The sequence below is a fragment of the Schistocerca cancellata genome, chromosome 2 (assembly GCF_023864275.1).
Source record: "Schistocerca cancellata isolate TAMUIC-IGC-003103 chromosome 2, iqSchCanc2.1, whole genome shotgun sequence".
Lineage (NCBI taxonomy): Eukaryota > Metazoa > Arthropoda > Insecta > Orthoptera > Acrididae > Schistocerca > Schistocerca cancellata.
The window spans coordinates 332,565,774-332,593,187 of NC_064627.1; the positions used below are offsets into that span (position 1 = coordinate 332,565,774).

General features: G+C 39.3%; 2 protein-coding genes across 3 annotated transcripts in view; one reads left to right on the top strand and one right to left on the bottom strand.

The window, feature by feature from the left end:
- LOC126161714 (peroxidase-like) overlaps positions 1–27,414 on the bottom strand; it is a gene marked incomplete at its 5' end in the record, with an annotated part of 240,793 nt that overhangs the window by 189,982 nt on the left and 23,397 nt on the right. The gene's annotated exons all lie outside the window — the stretch shown is intronic.
- Positions 21,335–23,057, top strand: LOC126161715 (gastrula zinc finger protein XlCGF7.1-like). Of its 2 annotated transcripts, none has more exons than XM_049917748.1 (2): positions 21,335–21,460; positions 21,889–23,057. In XM_049917748.1, exon 2 carries the CDS (start codon positions 22,015–22,017, stop codon positions 22,855–22,857), a length of 843 nt encoding a protein of 280 aa, XP_049773705.1. In that variant the 5' UTR covers positions 21,335–21,460; positions 21,889–22,014; the 3' UTR covers positions 22,858–23,057. The 2 variants fall into 2 exon arrangements, with proteins under 2 accessions (XP_049773705.1, XP_049773706.1); XM_049917749.1 differs by lacking the exon at positions 21,335–21,460 and adding an exon at positions 21,508–21,648.

Consider the following 27,414-nt stretch of genomic DNA (forward strand, 5'->3'; position numbering starts at 1 on the left):
GTCCCTAACCATTTCTGAGATAACGCTGATTTTTGTCTCTTTAATGCATGTAATCTGAAAGTTGTTCACCACAGAACAACGAATAAAGCTCGTGTAAGTTGGAGACTGAATTGTGTACCCTTTGCTGATGTTCAAGAACGTTTTCGTCGACGTTACCACACAGGAGCCCCAACGAGAACTACCATTAGAGATCTGGTCAAGTTCCAGTGAACTGGGAGTGTTTGTGACGAGAAAAGTTTTGGGCGGCCATCAGAGTCAGAGGCAACTGTGGAGATCGTACGACAATCTATAGAATAGAGTCCCAAAGCTTCAACAAGCTGTCTCAGCCGGCAACGCGGCAACCAAAGTCCAATGTGTAACAAACCTTCTGCTTCGTACCGAAGAAAAGACTTATCACATCCAGGTGCTCCATCATCTTGAACCTGAGAACTACGCGTCACGTATGGCCAAGTGCTACGACTTGATTGAGACAGTAACGAACGAACATTTGTTGGTACAGTCCTATTCTGTTATGAAGCTACCTTTCATACCTATGGCCTCATCAGTTGCCACAACAGAATGGAATGCAATGTAACACTCCAAAGGCAAATGTGTGGCTGGGCTTCGCCCTACAGCGAATTTACGATTTATCTTTTCCTTGCGAAGCAAGAATCATCTCAACATCGTGTCTGGACATGCTTGAGAAATTCCTGCAGCCACAACTGTTTGCCGACAACATTCTGCATTCGATGGCGCCCCACCGCACTTTGCGAACATTGTGTGTAAATTACTCAACGAGACGTTTCCAGGACGCTGGATTGGACGAGGCTCTCCACGGTTCTGGGCAGCATGCAACATCCTTGGACTTCTTTGCATGGGATCACGTCAAGAGTCAGGTGTACAAATTGAAACCTTTCGGTAGCCGTGCTTACAGTTATCCTCGCGATGTTGCAGCGTGTGTTCAGGTGCACGGAGGAGAGATGGCAACTCTGCTTGGATATGCAGAGCAATCGCGTCGAATGGCAGTGATTTCATTGAAGTACGGTGTCTTGGTCCGAGTTACATTCACATTCTTTCGTACAGTAAACATTTCATTTAAATGAAAGCGCTCTTTCCTAGAAATGGCTAGGGAATTTTTGGGCACTCAGCAGAAATTGTTTGCACATATCTCACAGTTATCTTCCTGATAGCAAAATGATGTGTACAGTTCACATACAAACTATTCGCTCTCAGTAAAGTACACAGTAGGTAGTAGGTGCCTATTATAGAGTGGTAGTATTAGTGTGTTTGACAGCTTTCAATAATTTTGAGTTTTGTTTTCTAAGAAACTGTTCTTCCTTTCCTCCGCCCGTTCCCATGCAACGAAAATGATACGAGCGAACTGCTCTAGTGTGTCTTAACACATAAGCCTCAGTAAACAGTTTTCAAAACATTTAATTTCGTCTAGAGTCATGGACTGTAACAGTGCTTGATTTTGTACGCAGTAACTGAAGTCTGAATAGATCTCACGAGTGCCGCGAACAAGGGCACAGGCGTTATGTTGCTACCAAAGATAAAAATTTTTAAAACCTACCGAGATTATTTAAGGAAAACTCGATAACTAAGACGAGTAATTATGATGTAACACCGCACAAGCAGTTTCTTCACTTGACCCTACATTCTCTGTCAACATCTGAAAACACAGTTCTTTTTCTGAACGCTGGTTTCACTAACGATGATATCAACCAAAAAGTCTACAACTACCTCTGGTGTGTTGGCAACGAGTAGTAAGATTTGATTAGCTTCTGCAGTGGGAAAGGATGCAACGAAAGCTGTCTGCCAATGACTGCTAGTACTTTGCTACCCTCGCCACCGAAACCGGAAGCTGCTGTGCACGTGGCCCTACCCACACAAGCAGCGAGTGTTATCGAGCCCAAATTTCACCTGCGGCATGACCTGCATCACTACCGTTTTCACGTCCCTCACATTTCGTCGCTATCACTGAATCACACTACCAGAGGTGGTATATTAAACATTCTCTCCTTCGAGTACGAATTTTACGCAGGCAACGAAATTTTTCAAGTAGTTTGGTAACTCAGGTACTTGTAGTGTCCTCCAGGTACGCACACTGACGGAAAAAAAGTGCAACGCCTAGAAGGAGCTGTGCAACGCAAACGACAGTTGGTAGGCGTGTTTCTACATCTGAAAGATGACTTCTACTCAGATTTCACGCTAAACGGTTAAGAGTGGTACTAGTAGCGCCACTATGGGGATCCAAATCAGGTTTGCTTTATTTACACGCTGTAATGGCCATGACGTGCTGAATTGATGTTAGTTAAGAATTTCTTTAAGGCGACAAAGACTCCATTATCAATACCTCACTGAGTTTGAATGAACTCGTGTAATGGGGCGACGAAAAGCTGGATGCTGCTTCCGCGATAATGCAGAAAGACTCGGCAGGGACTTACCCACTGAACATGACTGCTGGCAGCGGTGGTCACGAGAATGTACTGTCATAAGAAGACCAGGCTCCGGACGTCACGTGGCACTATCGAGGAGGTAGATCATCATATTCGACTTATGGCCCTGGTGCATCGAACTGCATTTGCAGCAGCATTTCGAGCAGTAGTTGGCACCACGGCGACTCAATGAACTAATAAAAATCGTTACTGCAAGGACAGCTCCGTGCCAGACACCCCGTAGCGTGCATTCCACTGACTCCACTGCCCTTTGCGACTTCAGTAGCATCAAGCGAGACCTCATTGGAGGGCAAGGTAAAGGGCCGCTGTTCTTTCCGATGATAGGTGGTTCTACGTCGGTGCCAGTGATGGTCGTGTGTTAGTTAGAAGGAGGCCATTTGAGGGCCTGCAACCAATCTGTCTGCATGCTAGACACGCTGGACCTACTCCTGTATGTATATATGTATGTCTGTATTGAACCAGGGACCTAGAAACCATGGAGAGGCTTCGTCCCTGCCCTGACCCTCAGTGGTTCACAACCCCACAACAGGCTACAGCAATCCACTCACCCCACCGCCGCCTAACACCGATCCGAGGGTTATTGTGCAGTTCGGCCCCCAGTGGAACCCCCCCCCCTCCACCTCCCCCTCCCCCCACCCCAGGAGTGTCTCTTACCAGACGAGTGTACCCCAAATGTTCGCGTGGTAATTATGGTGTACGTGTACATGGAGGCAGTGTTTGTGCAGCAATAGCAGACATAGTGTAACTGAGGCGGAATAAGGGGAACCAGCCCGCATTCGCCGAGGCAAATGGAAAACTGCCTCAAAAACCATCCACAGGATGGCCGGCACACCGGACATCGACACGAATCCGCCGGGCGGATTCGTGCCAGGGACTGGCACGCCTTCTCACTTGGGAAGCAGCGCGTTAGACTGCATGGCTAGCCAGGTGGGCTACCCACATCTGTAGTTGTTGTCTGGAATGTGATTTCGTATGACAGGAGGAGCACTCTCGTGGTTATTCCACTCACCCTGACTGTAAATCTGTACATCAATCTGTTATGCTGCCTTTGAGAAACAGCATTCCAGGGAATGTTTTCCAACAGGATAATGCTCACCCACATACCTACTACTGTTGTAACCTAACATGCTCTACAGCGTGTCGACGTGATGCCTTGGCCTTCTCGATCGTCAGATCTGTCTTCAATCGAGCACATATGGGACATCTTTGAAAAAATATGTATATTGCTCTGTGCTGTCAGGTAGGACGCTAGCCTGTTATTTGCACACACCAAAATCAGCCAATGGCTCAACAAGGAAATGTGCTTCATACCAACATGAAATGTGGTAGTTAGTAATTGAAGTTGCGTGAATTGTGTGCAGCACTGTGGAATAAATTTTTCAGTTAGATGACAGTGATCCCTGCACAGTGTGTCAGTTTTATTAGCTAATGGCTGCCCACAAGTATGCAACGAACTGTTTTCTTGTACAGTGGTCTGTCTGTCTGCATGTCGGTCGTAGGATTGCTGCTGCAATGAATCACTACTTTCCTCACAAGATGTGCAAGCCTAGAGAGCAACCATTTCGGAGGATGTTGTCCAATGGAGATACCGAATGATTACTTGATGAAAAGCAGTTTTTTAGCCATCAGTTGGTCACATTCAACGTTATTCTTTATCAATTTCTGTTTTTATAACCAACATCACTGGAGAAAAAGTGGTAACCAAATGTATCAAAAATGCATACTTGTCATACCAGGCTCATTAGCATACCAAATATAGCGCTGTGTTACTGTGGTATGTAAAATGCACATAATTTAGCCACTACCGTAAAGCACGCAGACAGGTTGCGTAAGCCTGTGCATGTATGTTTCTGTCTACCTGTGTGTGTGTGTGTGTGTGTGTGTGTGTGTGTGTGATTGTATGTTGTGTACACTATATATGCACACAATGTGAATGAGTACATAAAGTGTGTGCTGATTGAAGTGCACAGTATGTGTGTGAGTTAGCGTGATTCATTTCCTGTGATGGTCTTACAAAAACCTTTGATCATATTTAGTTTAATTTAGTCACATTATTATGTGCCACAGACAAATTGTAAATATACCATGTCATGAGTGTTACAAAATCAACTGAAAGCAGTGGATAAAGTGATGAAAAGTATATAAAGTGCATAAGAGTCAAATGTTTGACACTGGAAAAAGTGGTTGAAGTGTACTCTGGGCTGTAAGAAAACATATAAATGCATCGATGTCAACTTTTGACACTGTAAACAGTAATTAAAATATGTTCCAAGATTTTGAAACCATATAAGTGCATCAGTGACAACTGTTTGATAGTATGAACGGTGGATAAAGTGTATCCAAAGCTGTTGAAACCAGAGAACTACTTCAGTCTGTGAAAGTGACCCAACCTGTGAGATATATAGCATGTTTCACAATTCGTAATACACATTCCCAGAGTTTGTAGAGGGGACATAGTAGATCAAGTTTTACACACGAACCCATGACTGGAAACGTCATCCAACGACACTACAGAGCATCAAAGTTATAGGCGCTGGATCTTGTAAATGTATGTGTACAAAGGCTGAGTCGGTGATGATGTTACAAACTTTATGGGATGTTGGAGAAGGCTAAACATATCAGTTTGAGGTAGGGGTCCCTGTACCAGAAACAAACGAGTCGAAAGCTATAAACGAAAACTGTTCTGATATCCCCAACAGCAGAAAACATGCACTGGTACTGTTGTTGGTAAGACTGCAGGGTATGCAACTTTCAGAGGTCGTAGTAAGGACCGAAACAAGGAAAAAAAGTCCAGTAAACTTGAGCTCTAAAATCCATATTTGATGACTATGAGTGCTTTTTCTACTTTTTCATCTTTGCTACTGTGAAACACGTTTCCTTTATAGAACAAATGTTCATAGCTCTTAACGTATGCATTGTAGAGATTATTTTTATCAGACTTTTTTTCTTTTTTTAGTCAATAATACCATGTCTGAAAGTTGACTACGTACAATCTGAGCAACAACAGTAACACGACATGTATTTCACTGTCAGAGGTATCAGCACAGTTTTCGCTTACAGCTTTCCACTCTTTTATTTCTGGTGCAAGGAACCTTACCTCATACTGATACATTTATCCTTCTCCATCATCCCAGAAAGCCTGTAACATCATCATGCAATCTCCCAGTATATACATACATTTACTGGCACTGGCACTGGGGCTGTGACTTTATGTAGTGCTGTTGGATGACGTTTCTTGACGTGGGTTTCTATGTTATGCTACTAATCTACTAAGACCCCTCTACAACCTAACCTCTATAAGTGCGTAACAAGAAGTGTGAAACACCCTGTGTATTTTGTACATATATTTTGTGAATACAGTACACAGTTTTGTACCTTGTTTTATGTAAAAACATATCAATAACCGAATTGTAATATGGCTGAACTATGAATATTAGTTGTACTGTGACAAAAAATAAATGTACTTTGTTAAACTCTAGTCACTCGTTTTTCTTTCTACCTCGTTCCTTTCATTTTTGATAACATGAGAGTGCTAGACCATTAACACTGTTCAGTTTTACCACAACATGCCAGGCTGCAGTAGTGTGGAAGCTATGACGCTGCTTAAGAAAACGTTGGTTTCATTGTATCTAAATGTTACTGTATACCTCGAAAGCAAAAGGTATAGTTTTAAAACTGATGGAAAACTTGTTGTTAAATTGGCGGGTATGGGCGTCAGGTTGATACATTGCTTACCACTGGTGCTGCTGAGCACCTGGCTGGACCACTGATGGGTCAGTGTTTGACTGTAGGCTAGGCATCTGGTTGGCAGAGGGTGCGTGATACTGTGGCCGCTAACTTGGTGGCTGGCTGGCTCATGGGGACAGTGGGCCCTGATGCCACACTGACTTGTGAACCATACATTTGTTCTATGGATGTCATTCTCTCATATCATCCCCGTCCCCCTTTAGCCACTTGCCGGGCACGCACTAGGATACAGCCTCTGTATTCATCCACTAGACAGGGTTGTGCTCTGTCGCTGATAGTAGTAGAGTTTTAGTCTTGGAATGCTGCACATAACTAGGCGACAGACTGCTGCTGCTGTAACATGCAGCAGCTGTAGCTGAAATGTATGAGGTCACTAAATCATGGAAAAAGAAAGTGATATTCAATACATGTCAGGTGTCTTGAAGGTAGTTGTCAAGGTCATATTAAGTGTAATTGTAGGGAACAAGTGCATCAAACATAAAAAAGCTTTGGATCACTCTGAGTGGAACTGTACAAGCAAAGGATTGCAGGAACAGGGCAGGTGGTCACCAGGTGCCCAAGTGTGGGCAGTATACTGTATAACCCTCCCAGTAAAGATTAGCGTGCTTATATACTTCACACAGTCTAGTTATTGAAAGATATCCCTGACCAGATAGCTATGTGTGATTAACGATGAGGGTCAGTGTGCTGGCTAGACTGGACGTGCTTTTAGGCAGCGTCCCACATCCCACTAAGTGAGCAGCAGACTGATGACCAGTTCCCATCTCAGTTCTATGATCTGTAAACTTTTAGAAAACTTTCGTTCATTTTGACACAACACAACACACAGGCTGTCTGAGGACACATAATCCATCCTGGGGGTAACAAAATGGCGACAGCAGTGCATCCAGCCATCCCTTAAAATTATCTGTGTCGAATCTGATCATGGACACGTTGACCCTGCGCTGATAGGCCGGCCGCTGCGGCCGACCGACTCTAGGCGCTTCAGTCCAGAACCACGCTGCTGCTCCAGTCACAGGTTTGAATCCTGCCTCGGGCACGGATGTGTGTGATATCCTTAGGTTGGTTAGGTTTAAATAGTTCTAAGTCTAGGGGATTGATGACCTCAGATGTTAAGTCTCATAGTGCTTAGAGCCATTTGATACTGCGCTGATACAGGACAAAGGCACAAAAAAAGAAGGTAATTTATTGAAATGTAGGTACTTTGACACTTTATTGGCTATAAAAGTTACAACTACAAAACAAAATATTGACTCCTGCCCACATTGTCACTCGTGTGTGGATTATGTGAAGGTCATTTCAAAAATTCTCTTTAGCCTAAAATTATCGTTCAAGTATTTTTATTTCACGAAATAACTTTACAGGCCTTCAATGTGATCTCCATTATTCTCAACAACAGTGGCCCAACATTTCAGAAAGTCTTTTATCACATTTAAGAGCAATCTATATCGATCATTTTGAATACTTGGATCACTGCATCAGATGTTTGCACTGGGATGATTGAGATTTGAATTCTGACTCAAAATCTGAAAACCATGTTTCGCCTATGGCAACAATGCTGTTTAAAAACTGATCTTCCTCTGTCTCGGACTGTTGAACCAATTCTTGTGTGATCCGCTTTTTGCTAATCACTCAGATGATGAGTAATCCGTCTTTCTTTTACGTAGTTCCTCAGTTACGATGCTGAACACTGAAGAGGGAAATTGCAAAATTGTTGTCAGTCAGATTAGTCTGTTGCAGTTAATGTTCACTCGCTCCTTGGACTCTTTTTCAAAAGTTGTCAGGCATTTGCGAAAATGTGCCCACTGTGACACTGTTCTTTGATCTAGCTCATTATCCCCACAGACCATGTCATGAATTTTAACAGGTGTTTTGCCACAGAAACTCTCTACATGAATTTGACCTGAGTCATTTTCTCCCACCATTTCAAATCAGAATATTTTACACAAAGCACAAATTGTCATAAAACTAAAAACAAGCAGTGATAGCTGAGAGTCTGGCTCACAACTTAACACTTAGCATGCGGGGCTCGTTGCACTTCATGGATGGGCATGTAATGTGAGCAGAAGCTTTGAAATGACTCTCGTGTGCAATCACATATACATCATGTGAATGGCTGTGAAGAGTTTTTGTATAGATGGAAAAGAAACAAAAAAGGAGACTGGGGTAATGGCGATCCTATAAGGAAATTTTTACTGTACAGGTCTAATTTTAAAACTATTTTTTTTCAAACCATATAAAAGTAAATAAGAATTTTATGCACTTTTTAGTAATACCATTAAAATATTAATTTTTATACAAAATTTTACCTTTGACCGAGGTAATGACAGTCTATATTTAAAACCACTGAAAATCGCAGTGAAATATGTTATCAGGGGTAAAATGAATACTAAAAAAGACAGGTTTTCCTCATTTAGAAGTATTTATTTTACAATACTTTAACATGGGGGCCACTATATCAGATACTATATTAAGACAAATCAAACTAAATAGACATATAAAAATATGGTTCATAACAATAGCCTATGTTGCCTTTATTCAATGTAGAAGTCACACCTGTAACCCTCAGCACTATTTGATCCTGAACAAGTTTCATGAGCCCATATTGCACAATCTATACATCGAAACCAAACTTTGTCATCCATTCCAAATTCTCAATAATAAAAACAAACTTCTTCATTGTTATCAAAATCTTCATTTTCATATTCATCTTGACACAAATTTCTTCTATCAATAGAATCATCAGAGTCAAAGTCAAAAAGTTCTCCATACAGTATTTATAGGCCTATTATTTCCTTTCTTTTTAGTTTTGAGTGGGGATGAATATTTCAGGAGTATCTGATTTCTTCACCTTAGTTTTTTCAGGTGTTTTGTTGTTCTTTTCTTTTCTTTCTTCAAGTGTTTCTTTCGTTGGGCTTCAGGGGACAATTTCTGAGTGCTGGTTTTGTCTCAGTCTTTTGGAAGTCAAATTATCTGACCAACTGCTTCAACCAAGTAATGGAGAAATTTCATTTATTGGAATTACAATGCTGCCAATCACTAGGCTTACTGAGTAATTCTGTTTTTCAATATGTGTTGAAAAAGGCCAAGTGCAGGTGATCAATGATCTGGTCATTCAGATTTGGTTGAATTGAAGACATGAGCGGAAAAATGGAGTAACCCTTAAATGTAAAAGCTTATAGACAAGTGTTGCTATCTCTTACTGGATATGGGAACTACCAAAATTGATGTTGGTCTCGCCCCTAAATATCTTAATCTGATATTTAGGCATGAGACCAATGTCAGTTTTGATATTCCCATACCCAGCAACACATAGCAACACTTATCTTTTAGCTTTTACATTTGAGGGGTAGCCCATTTTTCCTCAATGTCTTCATCTGCACTCACTATTCTCTAAATTCTCCACAAATTCTCTAAACTCTCCACATTGTTTAAATTGAACTTTGAAAAGGCATTTCCAAAAGTATGTATGTCTGTATCAAAATCTCACAAAAACAGATGGATAACAGCAGGTATTAAGAAGTTCTCCCAAGCAATTCGCAAAGATCCGGAATTCTTACAATTCTATCACAGATACAAGAAGATCTATAGGAAGCTGCTGATTGCTGCAAAAAGTCGGTTAATGACAAAATAGTATATAATGAAGAGAATAAAAGCAAAGTAGTCTGGGATGCGTCAAAAAAGGAAATGGGGAGAGGCAAACAATCGCAGAATAACATACTGCTAAGGGAGGGGGATAAGGTAATAAATGATCCACAACACTTAGCAAACTACACTCCTGGAACTTCCTGGCAGATTAAAACTGTGTGCCCGACCGAGACTCGAACTCGGGACCTTTGCCTTTCGCGGGCAAGTGCTCTACCAACTGAGCTACCGAAGCATGACTCACGCCCGGTACTCACAGTTTTACTTCCGCCAGTACCTCGTCTCCTACCTTCCAAACTTTACAGAAGCTCTCCTGGTTCGCAGGAGAGCTTCTGTAAAGTTTGGAAGGTAGGAGACGAGGTACTGGCGGAAGTAAAGCTGTGAGTACCGGGCGTGAGTCGTGCTTCAGTAGCTCAGTTGGTAGAGCACTTGCCCGCGAAAGGCAAAGGTCCTGAGTTCGAGTCTCGGTCGGGCACACAGTTTTAATCTGCCAGGAAGTTTCATATCAGCGCACACTCCGCTGCAGAGTGAAAATCTCATTCTGGAAACATCCCCCAGGCTGTGGCTAAGCCATGTCTCCGCAATATCCTTTCTTTCAGGAGTGCTAGTTCTGCTAGGTTCACAGGAGAGCTTGTGTAAAGTTTGGAAGGTAGGAGACGAGGTACTGGCGGAAGTAAAGCTGTGAGTACCGGGCGTGAGTCGTGCTTCAGTAGCTCAGTTGGTAGAGCACTTGCCCGCGAAAGGCAAAGGTCCCGAGTTCGAGTCTCGGTCGGGCACACAGTTTTAATCTGCCAGGAAGTTTCATATCAGCGCACACTCCGCTGCAGAGTGAAAATCTCATTCTACACTCCTGGAAATTGAAATAAGAACACCATGAATTCATAGTCCCAGGAAGGGGAAACTTTATTGACACATTCCTGGGGTCAGATACATCACATGATCACACTGACAGAACCACAGGCACATAGACACAGGCAACAGAGCATGCACAATGTCGGCACTAGTACAGTGTATATCCACCTTTCGCAGCAATGCAGGCTGCTATTCTCCCACAGAGACGATCGTAGAGATGCTGGATGTAGTCCTGTGGAACGGCTTGCCATGCCATTTCCACCTGGCGCCTCAGTTGGACCAGCGTTCGTGCTGGACGTGCAGACCGCGTGAGACGACGCTTCATCCAGTCCCAAACATGCTCAATGGGGGACAGATCCGGAGATCTTGTTGGCCTGGGTAGTTGACTTACACCTTCTAGAGCACGTTGGGTGGCACGGGATACATGCGGACGTGCATTGTCCTGTTGGAACAGCAAGTTCCCTTGCCGGTCTAGGAATGGTAGAACGATGGGTTCGATGACGGTTTGGATGTACCGTGCACTATTCAGTGTCCCCTCGACGATCACCAGTGGTGTATGGCCAGTGTAGGAGATCGCTCCCCACACCATGATGCCGGGTGTTGGCCCTGTGTGCCTCGGTCGTATGCAGTCCTGATTGTGGCGCTCACCTGCACGGCGCCAAACACGCATACGACCATCATTGGCACCAAGGCAGAAGCGACTCTCATCGCTGAAGATGACACGTCTCCATTCGTCCCTCCATTCACGCCTGTCGCGACACTACTGGAGGCGGGCTGCACGATGTTGGGGCGTGAGCGGAAGACGGCCTAACGGTGTGCGGGACCATAGCCCAGCTTCATGGAGACGGTTGCGAATGGTCCTCGCCGATACCCCAGGAGCAACAGTGTCCCTAATTTGCTGGGAAGTGGCGGTGCGGTCCCCTACAGCACTGCGTAGGATCCTACGGTCTTGGCGTGCATCCGTGCGTCGCTGCGGTCCGGTCCCAGGTCGACGGGCATGTGCACCTTCCGCCGACCACTGGCGACAACATCGATGTACTGTGGAGACCTCACGCCCCACGTGTTGAGCAATTCGGCGGTACGTCCACCTGGCCTCCCGCATGCCCACTATACGCCCTCGCTCAAAGTCCGTCAACTGCACATACGGTTCACGTCCACGCTGTCGCGGCATGCTACCAGTGTTGAAGACTGCGATGGAGCTCCGTATGCCACGGCAAACTGGCTGACACTGACGGCGGCGGTGCACAAATGCTGCGCAGCTAGCACCATTCGACGGCCAACACCGCGGTGCCTGGTGTGTCCACTGTGCCGTGCCTGTGATCATTGCTTGTACAGCCCTCTCGCAGTGTCCGGAGCAAGTATGGTGGTTCTGACACACCGGTGTCAATGTGTTCTTTTTTCCATTTCCAGGAGTGTATGTAAACGAGCATTTTTCAAGTATTGCAGAGAAGTTACAGCAAAAATTCCCCAAAACAAATATAAAACCTGTAAATAATGTTGCACTAAATAAAATGATGTTACTTCCAACCATAGAGAATGAAGTCAATCGAACTGTTCAAAAACTAAAAAATAAAAAGTAAGTAGGCTTAGATGAAGTATTAATGTGTGTACTGAAACAATGCATAGAGATTATACAAGGCCCCTTAACAAATATAATAAATGAATCCTTCACATCAGGGACATTTCCAGAACAGTTAAAACAGGCAATAGTTGTACCTTTGCTGAAGAAAGGTAATGCAGAAGACATAGAAAATTACCAGCCCATTTCCCTGCTGCCAGCATTTTCAAAAAAAAGGAGCAATTATGAAAGACAGGTTAATGAATTACCTGAATAAATACAATCTTTTAAGTGAATCACAGTTTGGTTTCTGAAATGGAAAAAATACGGAGTCAGCCATAGTAGGATTCACAAAAGTTGTACTTGATGCTCTTGATAAAGATGTGTGTGTCACAGGCATATTTTTGGATCTTTCTAAGGCATTTGATACAGTCGACCACAAGATTCTATTAAATAAATTAGAAGCATTAGGAATAAGAGGAGTAGCTAATGGCTGGTTTCGATCATACCTATCAGATAGGGTACAAGGAGTAGAGATAACACATATTCCAAATAGATCTAAACATTTAGACATTATCAGAGCCAAAATACAGTTATATAAGGGTTCTGCAAGGTAGCATATTAGGACCAATACTATTCCTGATATACATTAATGACTTTCCCACTAGTGTTACTCATGGTGAAAAAATTCTCTTCGCTGATAACAACTGTATAATAGTCACTGAGAAAACAAGAGAACTCCTTGCCGAGAAAGCAAATGAAACTCTCAGGGAAGTTTAGGATGGTCAATAAACAAAAAGGTGACACTGAACATAAAGAAAACTAATGCCATGACTTTCAGTTTGAAGAGGAAAAATGTCAATGTTAAATTAAATGTAGATGACACCTCTATAGACTGTGTAACATACACAAAATTTCTTGGAATGAATATTGATTCTCGGTTGAAGTGGTGTGAGCACACAAAGGTACTTGCAAACTGAATGTCATCAGCACGTTATGCGCTTAGAATCCTATCATCAGTGTGTAACATGCAGTGTCCTTTAGTTACATATTATTCATATATACACTCAATTCTTAGCTATGGCATTCTTTTTTGGGGAACAAACGCACAATATATGAACACAATTTTCAAACTCCGGAAAAGAGCCATAAGAATAATAACCAAAAATACTAGTTGAGCTCATAGTAAAGACCAGTTCAAAACTCTGGGGATTTTAACTGCTCCATATGATTACATTTACCACTCAGTAATACACATCAAAAATAATATTGGTAATTACTACCCACACAGCTCCGTCAATGACCATGCAACAAGAGATAGACTCAACTTACAAAAATAAATGTAAAACTCAAAATAGCATTTCCTACCAAGGAATAAAACTGTACAGTAAATTACCAAAAGAGATTAAAGAAATTGCAAAAATACACTTATTTAAAAAGGCAGCTAAAAAGTACCTGTTATACAATATATTTTATACATTGAAGGAGTACTTAGATAAAACAGAGTACCAATTTGATAAAAAATGTTATACAAATAAATAATAATAATAATAATAATAAAATTATAAACAGCCGACCAGTTGCAATGGATAAAGAATTCTTTACCTAGGTTTCAACAAATTTAAATTTGTCTTCTTCAGAAGGTGGCAATTTTACATTAGTAAGGACTAATGTACCATCACCGTTTTTACAAACGTCGGCATAGATCCATCTGTCAAAATTAAAATATAGCCCTAGAAATAGGGTTTGTCACGTAAATATAAATTAGTACATGGATCCATGTAACAGAAGTACAGACACAACCAAGAAAGACCAAATACAATATTTAATTGAGTGTAGGGCTGATTAACTGAAAATTGAACTACTGCTATACTTATACATGGAATGAGGCATTGTAATCCCACACAGTATACCACAAAAGCAGTAAATAAACTGGAATACTGAAGCAATATAAAGGCTACACAGAGAACTATAATACAACACAAGTCCGGAATTCTTTGCCTACATATAATATTACAAACATATTTTTAGCAAAGGTGTAAAAGGTGTAAAGAAAATATAGGAAATTGACACCAATTTTCTCTTCTTCCAACAGGCTAAAAATATTTGGAAATGTTATGACCATAGAAATTTAAAATTTTATACAAAAATTTCAAAAAATTAGTATGGATTTCGAAAAAGAAATACAAATTTAGCTCCTCTCTAAATAACTCCCTGCATGCCATAGGAACTTGTTTTGAGTCATCAATAGCCTTTGATATTGTGTACCAGTGCATGTTACTCTCTAAAGTGGAAAAATATGAAACTGAGGGCCCTGAATTAGAATGATTTAGGAGAGTCAAAGTCAATTTTGTGTTATGTTTTTACTTGGTTTTCATTTGTTTTCTGACAACTCTAGCAAGTGGACGAGTTGGTGATTCCTGGCTCAAAGTCAATGTTGTGTTTCAGTGAATGGTACACTGTGATACATTTTTGAATATCTCTTTAGGAGAGGAAATGAATTACTGTATAAAAAATACAGGGTTCCATTTAAAAAAGTCATATAGCTGTTCATATCTTTGCAAGAAAACAAAGCTACAACGAAGGCAATCATGCTGATTGATGTCCCTCTGGCAGTTAAAGAACATTTGCTTGAAAAATTTTGTAATTTGCATCTAGACAAACAGTTATTTAGTGTGGTTAAGATAAATGGAACACCCTGTATATTATAGTTTTGTGTTCTGACGAGTTTCCTGCACATTAAGTCAATGACCTGAAATTGTATGTTATGTGACAATAAATTTTTATTCTATACTGTTCTATACCACTCATGTGGATCTTACGTTAATGTGAACTACGATTTTTCACAATTTTCTGTACAGAACGCATTAAGTGGAAAAAGTATTTGAATATTCCAACGATAAGTGGCATTTGTGTCAACCAAGTGACAAATCAGTGGATCGTCTGAACTGAAGAACAGTGTCAAGTTGCATCTCCATGGTATGCCATAGGACTCTTGTGCAGTGTACAAAAGCAACATATTGCCAGCTGTATCATATTTGTCTGATGTTATTCACAAAATTTGTATATTTCATTATGTTATTATCACACCACTACTACAGGTGATTCTGTCAGTTCAGAATATGAAACTCATCATGGCATATTGCACACAATAAAGAGAACTGACTTCTCCAATTTCATATTGTGCATTTCATACAAAAAATTACAAAAAAACGTTAACAAAGATAAAATACAACGTTAATTACTCAGAAATTGGTCACATTATACAAATTCTACTATGTGACAACTGACAGAGATAGAATGGAAGCAAGGGCTCACTTATTTTACTGACTGTTATAAAACACATGTGGGAACTGTGCTGGAATTTTCCTCGCATGAATGGAATCTGTATGAAGTCAGATGAAACGGAATATCGAAAATGCGTACAGAAGAGTAGTACAGATGATTCCAATTTGCTCTGTTCACTGAAGCATTATAAAAAGTTGAAAATTTTTAATACTAAGCGCTACAGGAGAGGTACCACTTGGTCCATACAGTCGTCTGCTTACAAATTTCCGTTAGTCATATGTCAAAGAGGGAACAGATATATTTTACCATTGCATACATGACTCTCTCTCGTCAATCATAAAACCTGATAACTGTGATATAAAAAAAGGTATTCTTCCTATTCTCCAGCAGTAAAACACGTGATAGAAGTATCGTACATGTATGGTATTTTCTAAGTTAGGCACTCTCCGTGATCAATGATGGTAGACAATTCACACTTGCCATCACGTCACGTCAAATATTCCACAACGCATTTCAAATAGCGGCATTCGCACAGGACGTCGATGACGAAGATGGCGGCTAGTGTTGATATGTATAGTGTTCATGTGGAAAAAAGTGAAAATTACACCGATAAAAACAGCGTGTGCACGAATTGTAGTGATGAAATCAGAAAGTTAAATGATCGTTTAAGCAGTCTGCAACTAACCATTAATACTCTGATGGGCGAACTAAAAAAACTTACGTCCGGAAAGTGTGAACCTACATCAAACTTGCCTCACAGTAACCACGAAATTCCAGGCAAAGTGAAAAACAAAGCGCCTCATTCTCAACGAAGGTTATTATATGAGCCTAATACTGCGTTTACAAGCAGGTTCAGTGTGCAGTCAACCGTGCAAGGTAAGAAACATTGTGCATGTAATAAAACTAACTTCCGAGCTGAATATGAAACTACAAATACTACATCCAAAAGAATGCCTAACAACTCAACTACTGTTATGAAAGGAAATGAAACTGAAAGACCTGAGCACTTGCGTGACCCAAATATCAAGTATTTGTCCAGCGCTGATACTAAATTGTTTGGCCATAACGACGGTGGACCTTCTAAACAGGCAGAGAAATCCAAACGAAGAAAAGTAGTTTTGATGGCAGTCAATCATGGTTGTGGAATTGTTCGCCTTCTGAACGGTCAGTCCAGTTTACAAACAATCGCTTACATAAAGCCTGGTGCTTCTATGTCGGAAGTTTGTAATCATGTACGATCCACAGACGTTGCAGACTTATCCTCTGAAGACTTTGTTGTGCTAATTGGTGGGTCAAATGACGTATATAAAAACGAAACCCACAAAGCAAAACAAGAACTAAAAAGGTGCTTAGGACAGTTGACACACACAAATGTTTTAGTGCTGAACATTCCACATCAGCATGACTTACCATCTTGGTCATGTGTAAATAAAGAAATAATCAATGCCAACGAACAAATTTCATTAGTTTGCAAACATTTCAGAAATGTAGAACTCGTAAATGTTAATAATATTGGGCGCAGATTCCACACATTACATGGATTGCACGTTAACAACATGGGGAAAAAACTGCTCGTTGGAAAAATTGAAGAAATTATCACCAAGAGGCATCAAACACTCAAAAGCAAAATCATCCTGGATTGGCCCCCCAAATATTCGAAGGAAACAACGCCAGCAACACCTCACTCACCAACATCAACAACAAAAGAAGAAACTAGGTGCCTCCAATATTCAGGCACAGCAACAACAATGAATGCAGTAACAGCTCTACCAATTGCAGACCCAGCTCTAACACCAGCAGCAATATTGTCAACAGTAGGAGCAGCAGCTGAACAACTACCAGGGGAGCCGGCACAGAAGAAAATTCTGCTGCAGATGATAATAGAAGAATAGGTGCAGTCAGGAAAAGAAAAGCAGTACTTCCAGCACACCTGAATGATTTTTTATTGACAAGGTAAAGGTAAGTGATCAATTAAATATGCCAAAGTCTAACAATATGCCAAAGCCTAACAAACCCTTTAATTTCATGCTGATTCATCAAAATGTCCAATCATTGCTAAACAAATTAAGTGAAGTTGAAATTTTATGTACTGATGAGCTAAAGAACGTTTCTGTAATGTGTATAACTGAACACTGGCTGCCTAAAGATGCAATGTCAGTCACAAAACCTGCAGACTTCAATCTTTCTTCATCATTTTTTAGAATTGCATCCAGTCATGGAGGGTCATGTATATTTGTTAAAAGTGGCATTGATTATTGTAACATAAAACCCATTGAGCTGTTAGCTGAAGAGAAAATTTTTGAAGTATCTGCAGTTGAACTCTCTGCATTAAAATTAATAATCATCTGAGTATATAGGAGCCCTGATGGGAACTTAAATGATTTCTGTCACCAACTAGAAGCAGCTTTAAATACTATAAAAAACTTCAACAAAACAGTGATCATATGTGGAGATTTTAATATTGATTTTCAAGAAATCTCAAAAGACCAGCAATGCTTGATGACCCTACTGGAAACATAACATAAATGCCACCATAGACTCTCCTACAAGAGTTACACCAACAACTAGGTCAACAATTGATCAAATATTAATAAACACAAATGTAAATCACGATTTCTGTGCCGGAAATCTTAATAGTGGCTTCAGTGATCACTATGCACAGTTTATTGCTTTGCACACTCCAAGTGAAACAACTGAGAAAGAGGAACTTGTAAAAGAAGCAAGGAAATTCACTAACAAACAAATAAACCTTTTGGTACAGAGACTAAGTGAAGAAACTTGGTATGAAGTGTATACTTGTGAACATATTAACAAAAAGTTTGAAAAATTCATGGAAATCTTCATGTCATACTTTGAAGCTGCATTTCCATTTAAAAAAGCAAAAATATCAACCTAACTTCAAAAAGAATAAATGGATTACAACAGGTATTAGAATATCTTGTGCAGAGAAAAGAAGTTTACATGAAATAGCAAAGACACAGAACATGCCTCATGAATTTCATTTGTACCTGAAGAATTGCAAGAGGATCCTCAAAAATGTTGTAAGGAAAGCTAAACCAATGGAAAATGACAAATGCATTGAAAATTCAAAAAACAAATCTAAAGCTATATGGGAAGTTATAAAAAATTAAACAACAAGTGAAACTAAACAATATAAAAATATGAACTTATGTTATGAAGGACAAATTATTTCTTGCCCAACAGAAATTGCAGGGAACTTCAACATATATTTTGCAAATGTAAGTGAACAGTTGGTGAGTGGACTGGAAGAACACAACAAAATATCACCTCCATCATGCAATAGTGTGAGAAATGTGTCTACATCTTTGTTCCTTTCACCCACAAATTCTGAAGAAATTTTATCAGTTATAAAAACCTTGAAAACAGGATACTCATGTGGAATTGATGGAATACCAGATGCAATTATTAACAAATGCTGTCTTGCCTTAGCTGAACCCCTGACACATTTGTGCAACAGCTCACTGGCATCAGGAACCTTCCCTTCATGCTTAAAAACAGCAAAGCTGAAACCACTGTTCAAAAAAGGAAATCCAGAATGTGTTTCAAATTATAGACCAATAGCCCTACTGCCTGTTTTTTTCTAAAATTTTAGAAAAAGTTTTTTATAAGAGATTGTCTGATTTCCTAAATAAAAATAAAATTCTCTCTCCTTCACAGCATGGCTTCATGCAAGGCTATTCAACTGAAAGTGCAATATTTGAATTTCTTAATGAAATCTGTACTAAACTGGATGCAAGTGAGTTTGTGACAGGCATATGTCTTGATTTATCTAAAGCTTTTGATGTCATTGACCATAATGCCCTACTGCAGAAGCTTGACCAGTTAGGAATTAGAGGTATATCCAATACCTATACCTATGTGGTCGCAAACAGGTGGTTGAAGTGCAATATACTGACCATAACAAAATCAGCTACTACTATTCAGGATATGAAAATGTGAAATATGGTGTCCCTCAAGGATCAGTATTAGGACCCATTCTGTTTCTCCTCTATGTCAATGATCTTATGTACAACAAGTATTGCCAAACTACCCTCCAATTTGCAGACGATACAAACTTCCTTATTAGTGGTAAAACAGAAGAAAAACTAAAAGACTCCGCTATCCAAACAATGAACAGTGTAGAACAGTGGTTCAGCTACAACAAGCTAATTATAAACAAAGAAAAGACAGTAGCACTGAACTTCTATAATGTAAAAGGAAGACACCACCCAAACGTAGAAATAGAACTTAGGGACAGAGTTCTTGAAAGTGTTGACAGCACTAAATTTCTGGGACTCTGGCTCCAGAACAACACAAAATGGGAGGTACAGATTGAATATTTGCAAAGAAAACTAAGCAAAACCTGTTACATGATACGGATCTTAAAAACTTGTTGCAGCAAAGCCAGCCTGTTAAATGTATACTACTCCTATGCTCATTCTGTAATTAAATATGGCATAATCTTCTGGGGCAATACAACAACAAATATTAAACTTTTCAGGATGCAAAAGAGAATACTAAGAATTATTGAAGGGGTAAACAATACGAAATCGTGCAGACCCATATTCAAAAAACTGACAGTTCTTCCTCTTCCTTGCATTTTTATCTATGAAACATCAGTTTTCATTAAACAATATATCGATAGACACCCAGATATCTTATTAAAAATGAAGATATACATGCACACAATACAAGGCAAAAATCTGACCTTCATGTGAAACAGGTGAGAACGTCATTGTGCCAAAAAGGCACACTACATACTGGGATAAAGATTTTCAATAATCTACATAAACATATTAAGTCAATAGGTAAACTCTGTAGTTTTACGGCTGAAGTAAAGGCATATTTAATTGATCATTGCTTTTACAGTCTGACAGAATATATAAAAGCCAAACAACAAAAATAAAGATGCATTATTAATAATTTACTTTGTATGTTGCCTGTAATGTTTGTTGTATTTATGAATCTGTGCTAAATTACTTCAATATCAAGTCCTTAGGATTGCAATACAAACTGTATTTTATCTTGTAAATACCTAACCATGTCCAATATCCTTGTATATATTCTATACATATAGGATTTGAAGGACTAAATAAATAAATACATAAATAAACCTTCACGTCACGTCACGTCACGTCACGTCACGTCACGTCAAATTTTCTCGCGAAGAAAGTTTTGACGGTGTCGTCTGCTAAAATCAGAATTTAATCTGTTTTCACCGAGCTGGCTCATCTTATACTAGACGGTTTTGTGCTTTTGTTTCATCTTAATCTTTATTTTATTATTGTACTTTGTTTTCACGGCAAACTGCTAATGCTACACAACGATAGAGATACTTTTTCTGAGTGTTTTTACGCAAACGAGGTCAGATTATTTAGGTTTTATGATAACAGAAAGAGATGACGCCCACACTGTATATAAATAAAATCATAAGTTGATGAGACAGTTTTTATTAACGAACATTTTATGTGAAAAGTCAGCTTTAATGAAGGAGAAAAATACGCTGTTTGTGACGTTACTAGTTACTTAAGAAAAGGAACATAATGGATAAGGTAAACAGACTCTATTTATTCCCTTATAAATATTTTTTCATATGTTCGTATGTATATATTTTCGCTAGCAATAAATGTCGCTGTTTCGAAATTTTGTTTCATTTCTTCGCACTTTAACACTCAAAATTAATCAGGAACGTACGTTAAGAAGTTTCCGTTGACCATCAGAAGAAAGCTGTCAGAAATGATGAATCAGATGTGAAAGAAAGTTTTTTAAAGCTGGTGTTACACAAAATCGATACTTTGCTGAATGTCCCATTACTGTATCAATGTTGGTAGAACAGAATGTGTTGTATGAAATGTTTATAAATCGATATTTCGTCGAGTAAATAGAATATTAAGAGTATTTAATAATTGGAATCTCAGTAAATAATTTTCAGGTGAGATACTGCAAGACTCCTGTTTTAATCAGTTTACAGGTTGAATTAGGAATCAGTAATAGTTAGCTGACCAAATCTTTCTGCTGGCCAAAATTATGCGAGTAAAATTCGCTAATAGTGGAGCAGTGATTATTTTTGGGAGAACTGAATGGACAGAATACTGGAATAAATTATACCTACCGTTCTGTGTAATTATAGAATCTTTTATTTCCTGACTAGTCATAGCGCATTATTAAAGGGACTGCATGCTCATAAATATCACGTTTATTGTTCAAGCGATGAGAGGCCCAGTATCCGAATGTTTTATGAGACCTGAACTCTATATTAACTACGTGCATGGTAGTTTATGTTAATAGATGAAATAGAAAGTTTCCTGCATGATTTAAGGGTTCATATTTTGTAGCCGGATGGTTGTTTCCGTGTTGCAGGTCTCTCAGTAAACTGTTATTTACGGAGGATCCCGCAAACACCAGGAGAATGAATTTCAAGGATTCAGTGTGCTTATTTTCTAATTTTTCATGAATTGAGGGGAACTTGAGAGAAGATCTGTGAAAATGTGTGAAACGAACCAAACTTCTGTGCAGCCACAGCTATATAACTGTGAATCAACTTTAGAAAATGCTAGCTGTCAAAAATCGGCAAAAGAAAAGCCTCGTCCAAAACCACAGACTTGTAAAGTGTGTGGGAAAGTACTCGCTTCAGCATCCTCATATTATGTTCATATGAAGCTACACTCTGGCGATAAACCATTTCACTGTAAGTTATGTGAAGCAAGTTTCAGTCGCAAACCATATTTGGAAGCCCACGTTAGAACGCACACGGGGGAACGTCCATTTCAGTGCAATGTATGTCTTAAATGGTTTAGCCAGAAAAGCAGTCTCAACACACACAAACGGGCACACACAGGGGAGAGACCCTATTCTTGTGATATGTGCGGAAAAAAATTTGCTGTCAAAAGCTATTTGACAGCACATAAATGGAGTCATGTTGTAGATATGCCTTTAGTTTGTGGAAAATGTAATGTAACATTTACCTCAAAACAGGATTATGCTCTGCACGAGAGATTACATGCAACAGGCTTGAACTTTGAGTGTCATGTCTGTGGCCGTACATTTGCTAAAGACAGTTACCTGATTCGTCATGTGAATCGCGTTCATCATAGTGTAAAGGAGGTAGCAAATGACCCATCTGGAAAGCAAGTAGCTAGTATAAACTCTGACATACATAATGCATACACAGGTGAAGTATCGAAGAATAACATGCTTGTAAATAGTGGGCACCCAGGTGACAGTCCCACAGACCAAATGACACAGGCAAGTGAAGAAGGTAGAGGTACACTTTCAAGTGATCTGCTTGCACACAGTGTTGCATATAACCATTTTATGGTACCATGCTGAGAATATTCTCAAGATTGTGTGTTTGGACTGATTTGAAATGTAAAAATACTAGCTGCTTTGAGTATTGTTTCCCTTGTGGACTATGTTATTTTGAAGCATGCATATCTTAAAACTAGGCTAATTTAATGGAAATACATTACATGTTTCCAGAATCTCAGAATGGTTTTAGAGCTTCTGTGTAAATAAAACCAGTAATAGAATTTGAGAGTTCTTTTCATTCTATGTACAATATACTCTGATATTGTATTACTTGAGTACTCTTCTTAAAAAACTTAATTGGGAGCAGAAATCCTTAAAATGTAAAGTTTTATGTAAATGTAAACAAGTAGCAGCAGTTCATTGTATTTTGGGAATGTGAACAATTTAATCATTTGAGAGAGAGGGTTTTCTCTCTCTCTCTCTCTCTCTCTCTCTCTCTCTCTCTCTCTCTCTCTCTCTCTCTCACACACACACACACACACACACACACACACACACACACACACACACACACACTACCTTTACAACACAAGTAGGTCTTTCAACCGGCTATGTTATTTAATCCATATCAGAGTTGTCCTCTGTCTCTTGATGACCTTGTTATTGACGGGAAGTTACACATTAATCTTCTTTCCTCCCTTCCTTAACTGTAACCTCTTAATATCTATAGCCCTGAAGACGCCTTTCCCTTTTTCATCTCCATACGTCTTGTGGTTCCCTCTTAATATTGTTTCTCAGTTACTGCTGTGACCTGTTTTTGTTTTTCTACAGCTTCCAATGTTTTACTCTGCTTTGTGGTTGTGAGAATTGGATCTGCCATTATGCTTTACTATGAGCTGCATCTCTTGAAAATGTATACTGGTTAGCCTATTTTCCCTTATGCAGATTCAGAATTTTTTTGAATGGTGACTCCATCAGCTTCGAATCACTTGAGTTGCATTTGTATTTTCGGTCTGACAAGTGCTCTTCGTTAATATGAGCAGATATTGCAATTTTACTGCTTGTATTTATGAGTCCGCAGTGCTTTAATACAAGCACTGATGATGGTCACACAGTGATCGAAATCAGTTCGCAACAGAAATAAAGATTTCTACTTCAGCGACTAATGCTGATCCTGCTCTTGTTATTAATTTTGGTATTTGGTTAACACAGATTAAATCCTTTAATTATCATGCTATCAGGCATGATTTCAGAAAGCTCTCATCTAATTCTGCTCATAGCAGATCTAGTCATTACAGTTGTTGGCATAACATAACCTATGATGTGAAATAATTTTTAGTAACGTTAAATGAAATAAAAGTTCCTGTTGGACACCCAAAAAATTTTAGAGTTCATAGAATGCCTTAATGATTTTTTTAAGATGACAATAGTTACTACAGCTGAATTTATACTGTGCACGCCATTGTGAAATGCATAGCAAAGGGCACTTCCCGCTATACTTTGTATTAGGGTTTCTTCTAATTTCATCAGTTGTGGAGCAAAGGGAGAATGATAACTGGTTGAGTCCTAAACGTGAAACTTTGTAAGCAAGCTCTTGTGGGATAGTTAGCAGCTATTATTAAGCATCTACATGGTCAGGTTTCTCAGCATTTCCATGATACTGTCCGATGGATAAAACAAACCTGTCACCTTTCGTAGTGCCTTTCCTTGTATACATTCATTGCCCCTGTTAGACCTATATGGCTTGGAACCCAAACACTTGAGCAATATTCTAGGATGGATAATGTAAGTGTTTTGTGATAAATCTCCTTTGTAGACTGAATGGATCCTATCAATGAGCCAATGTCTGCCCTCTGATTTACCTATGATTGAGTCTATGCGAACGTTTCAGTTTATACCACTACAAATTGATACACCCAGCTGTTTGTTTGTCTCTGCCCTTCATACTGAGCCTGGCCCAAACAATCACACATGCAGCTTGTTAGCACTTCTCAGTCTGAGACTCTTGTGTACTGCAATGGACACACCACATCCGTTATCCTTTAGCCTATTCTTTTGATATAAATTTATTTTGACCATAAAAATCCAACTGCTGAGGATTTGAAGATTTCACCAGCTTTCTGTACCAAAAATTATGCGAGATAAGCTGCTTTTTGGAGTTCTTCAAATTCTATATTTTATTGTGAATTCTTCGGTAATTGCTCACTAGGTTTTTAATTGTCTCATGATAGGGTGGCTTTTCTTCAAGCCTAACCCTAACTAATTCTTTCAGATCTCCTACATATAGCAGTATCTGAACTGGATGGGGAGTTCCCTGATCCAGAAAATCCTTGGTTGCATCCTATTCACATTCAGCCACATGGGTACCAGGCTCTTATTTGTAGAGCAATCCTGATTTATTATGTTCTCAACCCTGTGGTGCAAGTCTGGATGTCACAGCCTATCTTGTCACAGCCTATCTTGTCACAGAATCTTCAAAGTCTCTGTTTCAAGACTGCAACTCGACTTATTGCAGATTGGCATGTTCATTGAAATTCCACGAGCAAGACTAGCCTTCTCAACCTTCTCTACCATGTGCTGGAATGTTGCAATAAGGCCTTTGAACGCAGAGGACAAGCATCATCATTTGTTCCAGTGTGCAGCTGGTTGTACCCCATTCTCTCAGTGGCTACAGAAGCCTTTTAGCATTTTGAATGAGGCCCACAGGCACACTCCCTTAGTGCACAAGATGATCCTTGTTAACTGGAAAGATGTTTATAGTGCTCATGACATGAATGAAAAATATAACACATTCATGAACAATGTCAGTACCATGTTTGAAAACTGTTTTCCTCCAAAAGTTACTCAAATTAAACAAAAGTCTATAATAAAACCATGGATTACACAAGGAATAAAGATTTCCTGTAAGACAAAAAGGAAAATGTATCTGTCGACCAAGAATAGCTCCAATGCTGATGATTTAGCTAAATACAAGGAATACTGTAAAATAGTAAAAAAAGTAATTCATACATCTAAACAAATGCACTACGAGAAGAAGATAGCAATGTCAGGGAACAAAATAAAAACAATATGGGATATTGTGAAAGAGGAGACTGGTAGAACCAGAAAGGAACAGGAGCAAATAGCACATTAGTAACCTACGGGCATAATGTGGCAAATCTATTTAAGAAGTACTTTATATCCGTTACTGATAGAATGGGATTGTCAGGATCAGTAAATAATGTCCTTGAAGATCTGAAACTAACCTTTAAAAAAAGCTTCAGGTACATGAATATGTCACTCACTTCACCAAAAGAAATATCTTCCATAATAAAATCTTTAAAAACAAAGCATTCTAGTGGTTACGATGAAATTTCAACAAAGTTAATTAAGGCATGTTCTTGTGAGTTTAGTACAATTCTAAGTTACTTGTGTAACCAGTCAATTATAACTGGGACATTTCCTGACTGGCTAAAATATGCAGATGTTAAGCCTCTATTCAAGAAAGGGGATAAAGAGATACCATCAAACTACAGGCCGATTTCACATTTGCCAGCATTCTCAAAAATTTTAGAAAACGTAATGTACAGGCAGCTCCTCAACCAACTGACCACGAATAACATATTATCAAGAACACAGTTTGGATTTCTGAAGGGTTCTGATTTCGAGAAGGCTATTTACACCTACAGTGAAAATGTACTTAATTCATTAAATAACAAATTACAAGCAGCAGGTATTTTTTGTGATTTGTCAAAGGCATTTGATTGTGTGAACCACAACATCCTTTTAAATTAGAATTCTATGGTGTCAAGGGCAGTGCTGCAAAATGGTTCAAGTCATACCTCGCTAACATGAAACAAAGGTTGTCAGTGCAAGGGACTAGTGAATTAAGTCATCAGTCATCATCGGAATGGGAAGAAATTACATGTGGTGTCCCACAAGGATCCATCTTAGGGCCATTGCTTTTTCTTGTGTACATTAATGATCTCTCATCAGTTACACTGTCAGAAGCAGAGTTCGTTTTGTTTGCAGATTACACAAATATTGCAATAAATAGTATGTCGAGTGTAGTTCTAGAAAGATCTGCTAATGATATTTTCATGGATATTAATAAATGGTTTAAAGCCAACTCACTGACATTAAACTTTGAAAAGACTCACTATGTGCAATTCAGAATTTCCACCCAGCATATGCATAAAGTATGAAGAAGAGCAGATAGAAGAGGTTGTCAGTCTTAAATTCCTGGGATTACAACTTGATAATAAATTCAGTTGGGAGGAGCACACCACAGAACTGCAGAAACGCCTTAACCAATCTGTATTTGCAATTCGAGTGTTAGCTGACATAGGCGACATAAAAATGAAAAAGCTTGCATACTTTGCCTACTTTCATTCCATAATGTCATATGGTATAATATTTTGGGGTAACTCTTCAAGTCAAACAAAAGTTTTCAGAGTCCAAAAGCATGTAATATGTATTATTTGTGGAGTAAACTCATGGACGTTCTGTAGAAACCTCTTCAAAGAACTGGGTATACTAACTACTGCCTCTCAGTATATTTACTCCTTAATGAAATTTGTCCTAAATAATATATCTCTTTTTCCAACAAACAGCTCAGTTCATACATACAATACCAGGAACAAAAATGATCTGCACAAG

Coding starts and splice junctions, on each gene's coding strand:
- LOC126161715 (XM_049917748.1), top strand. CDS start 22,015: ATGTGTGAAACGAACCAAACTTCTGTGCAGCCACAGCTATATAACTGT.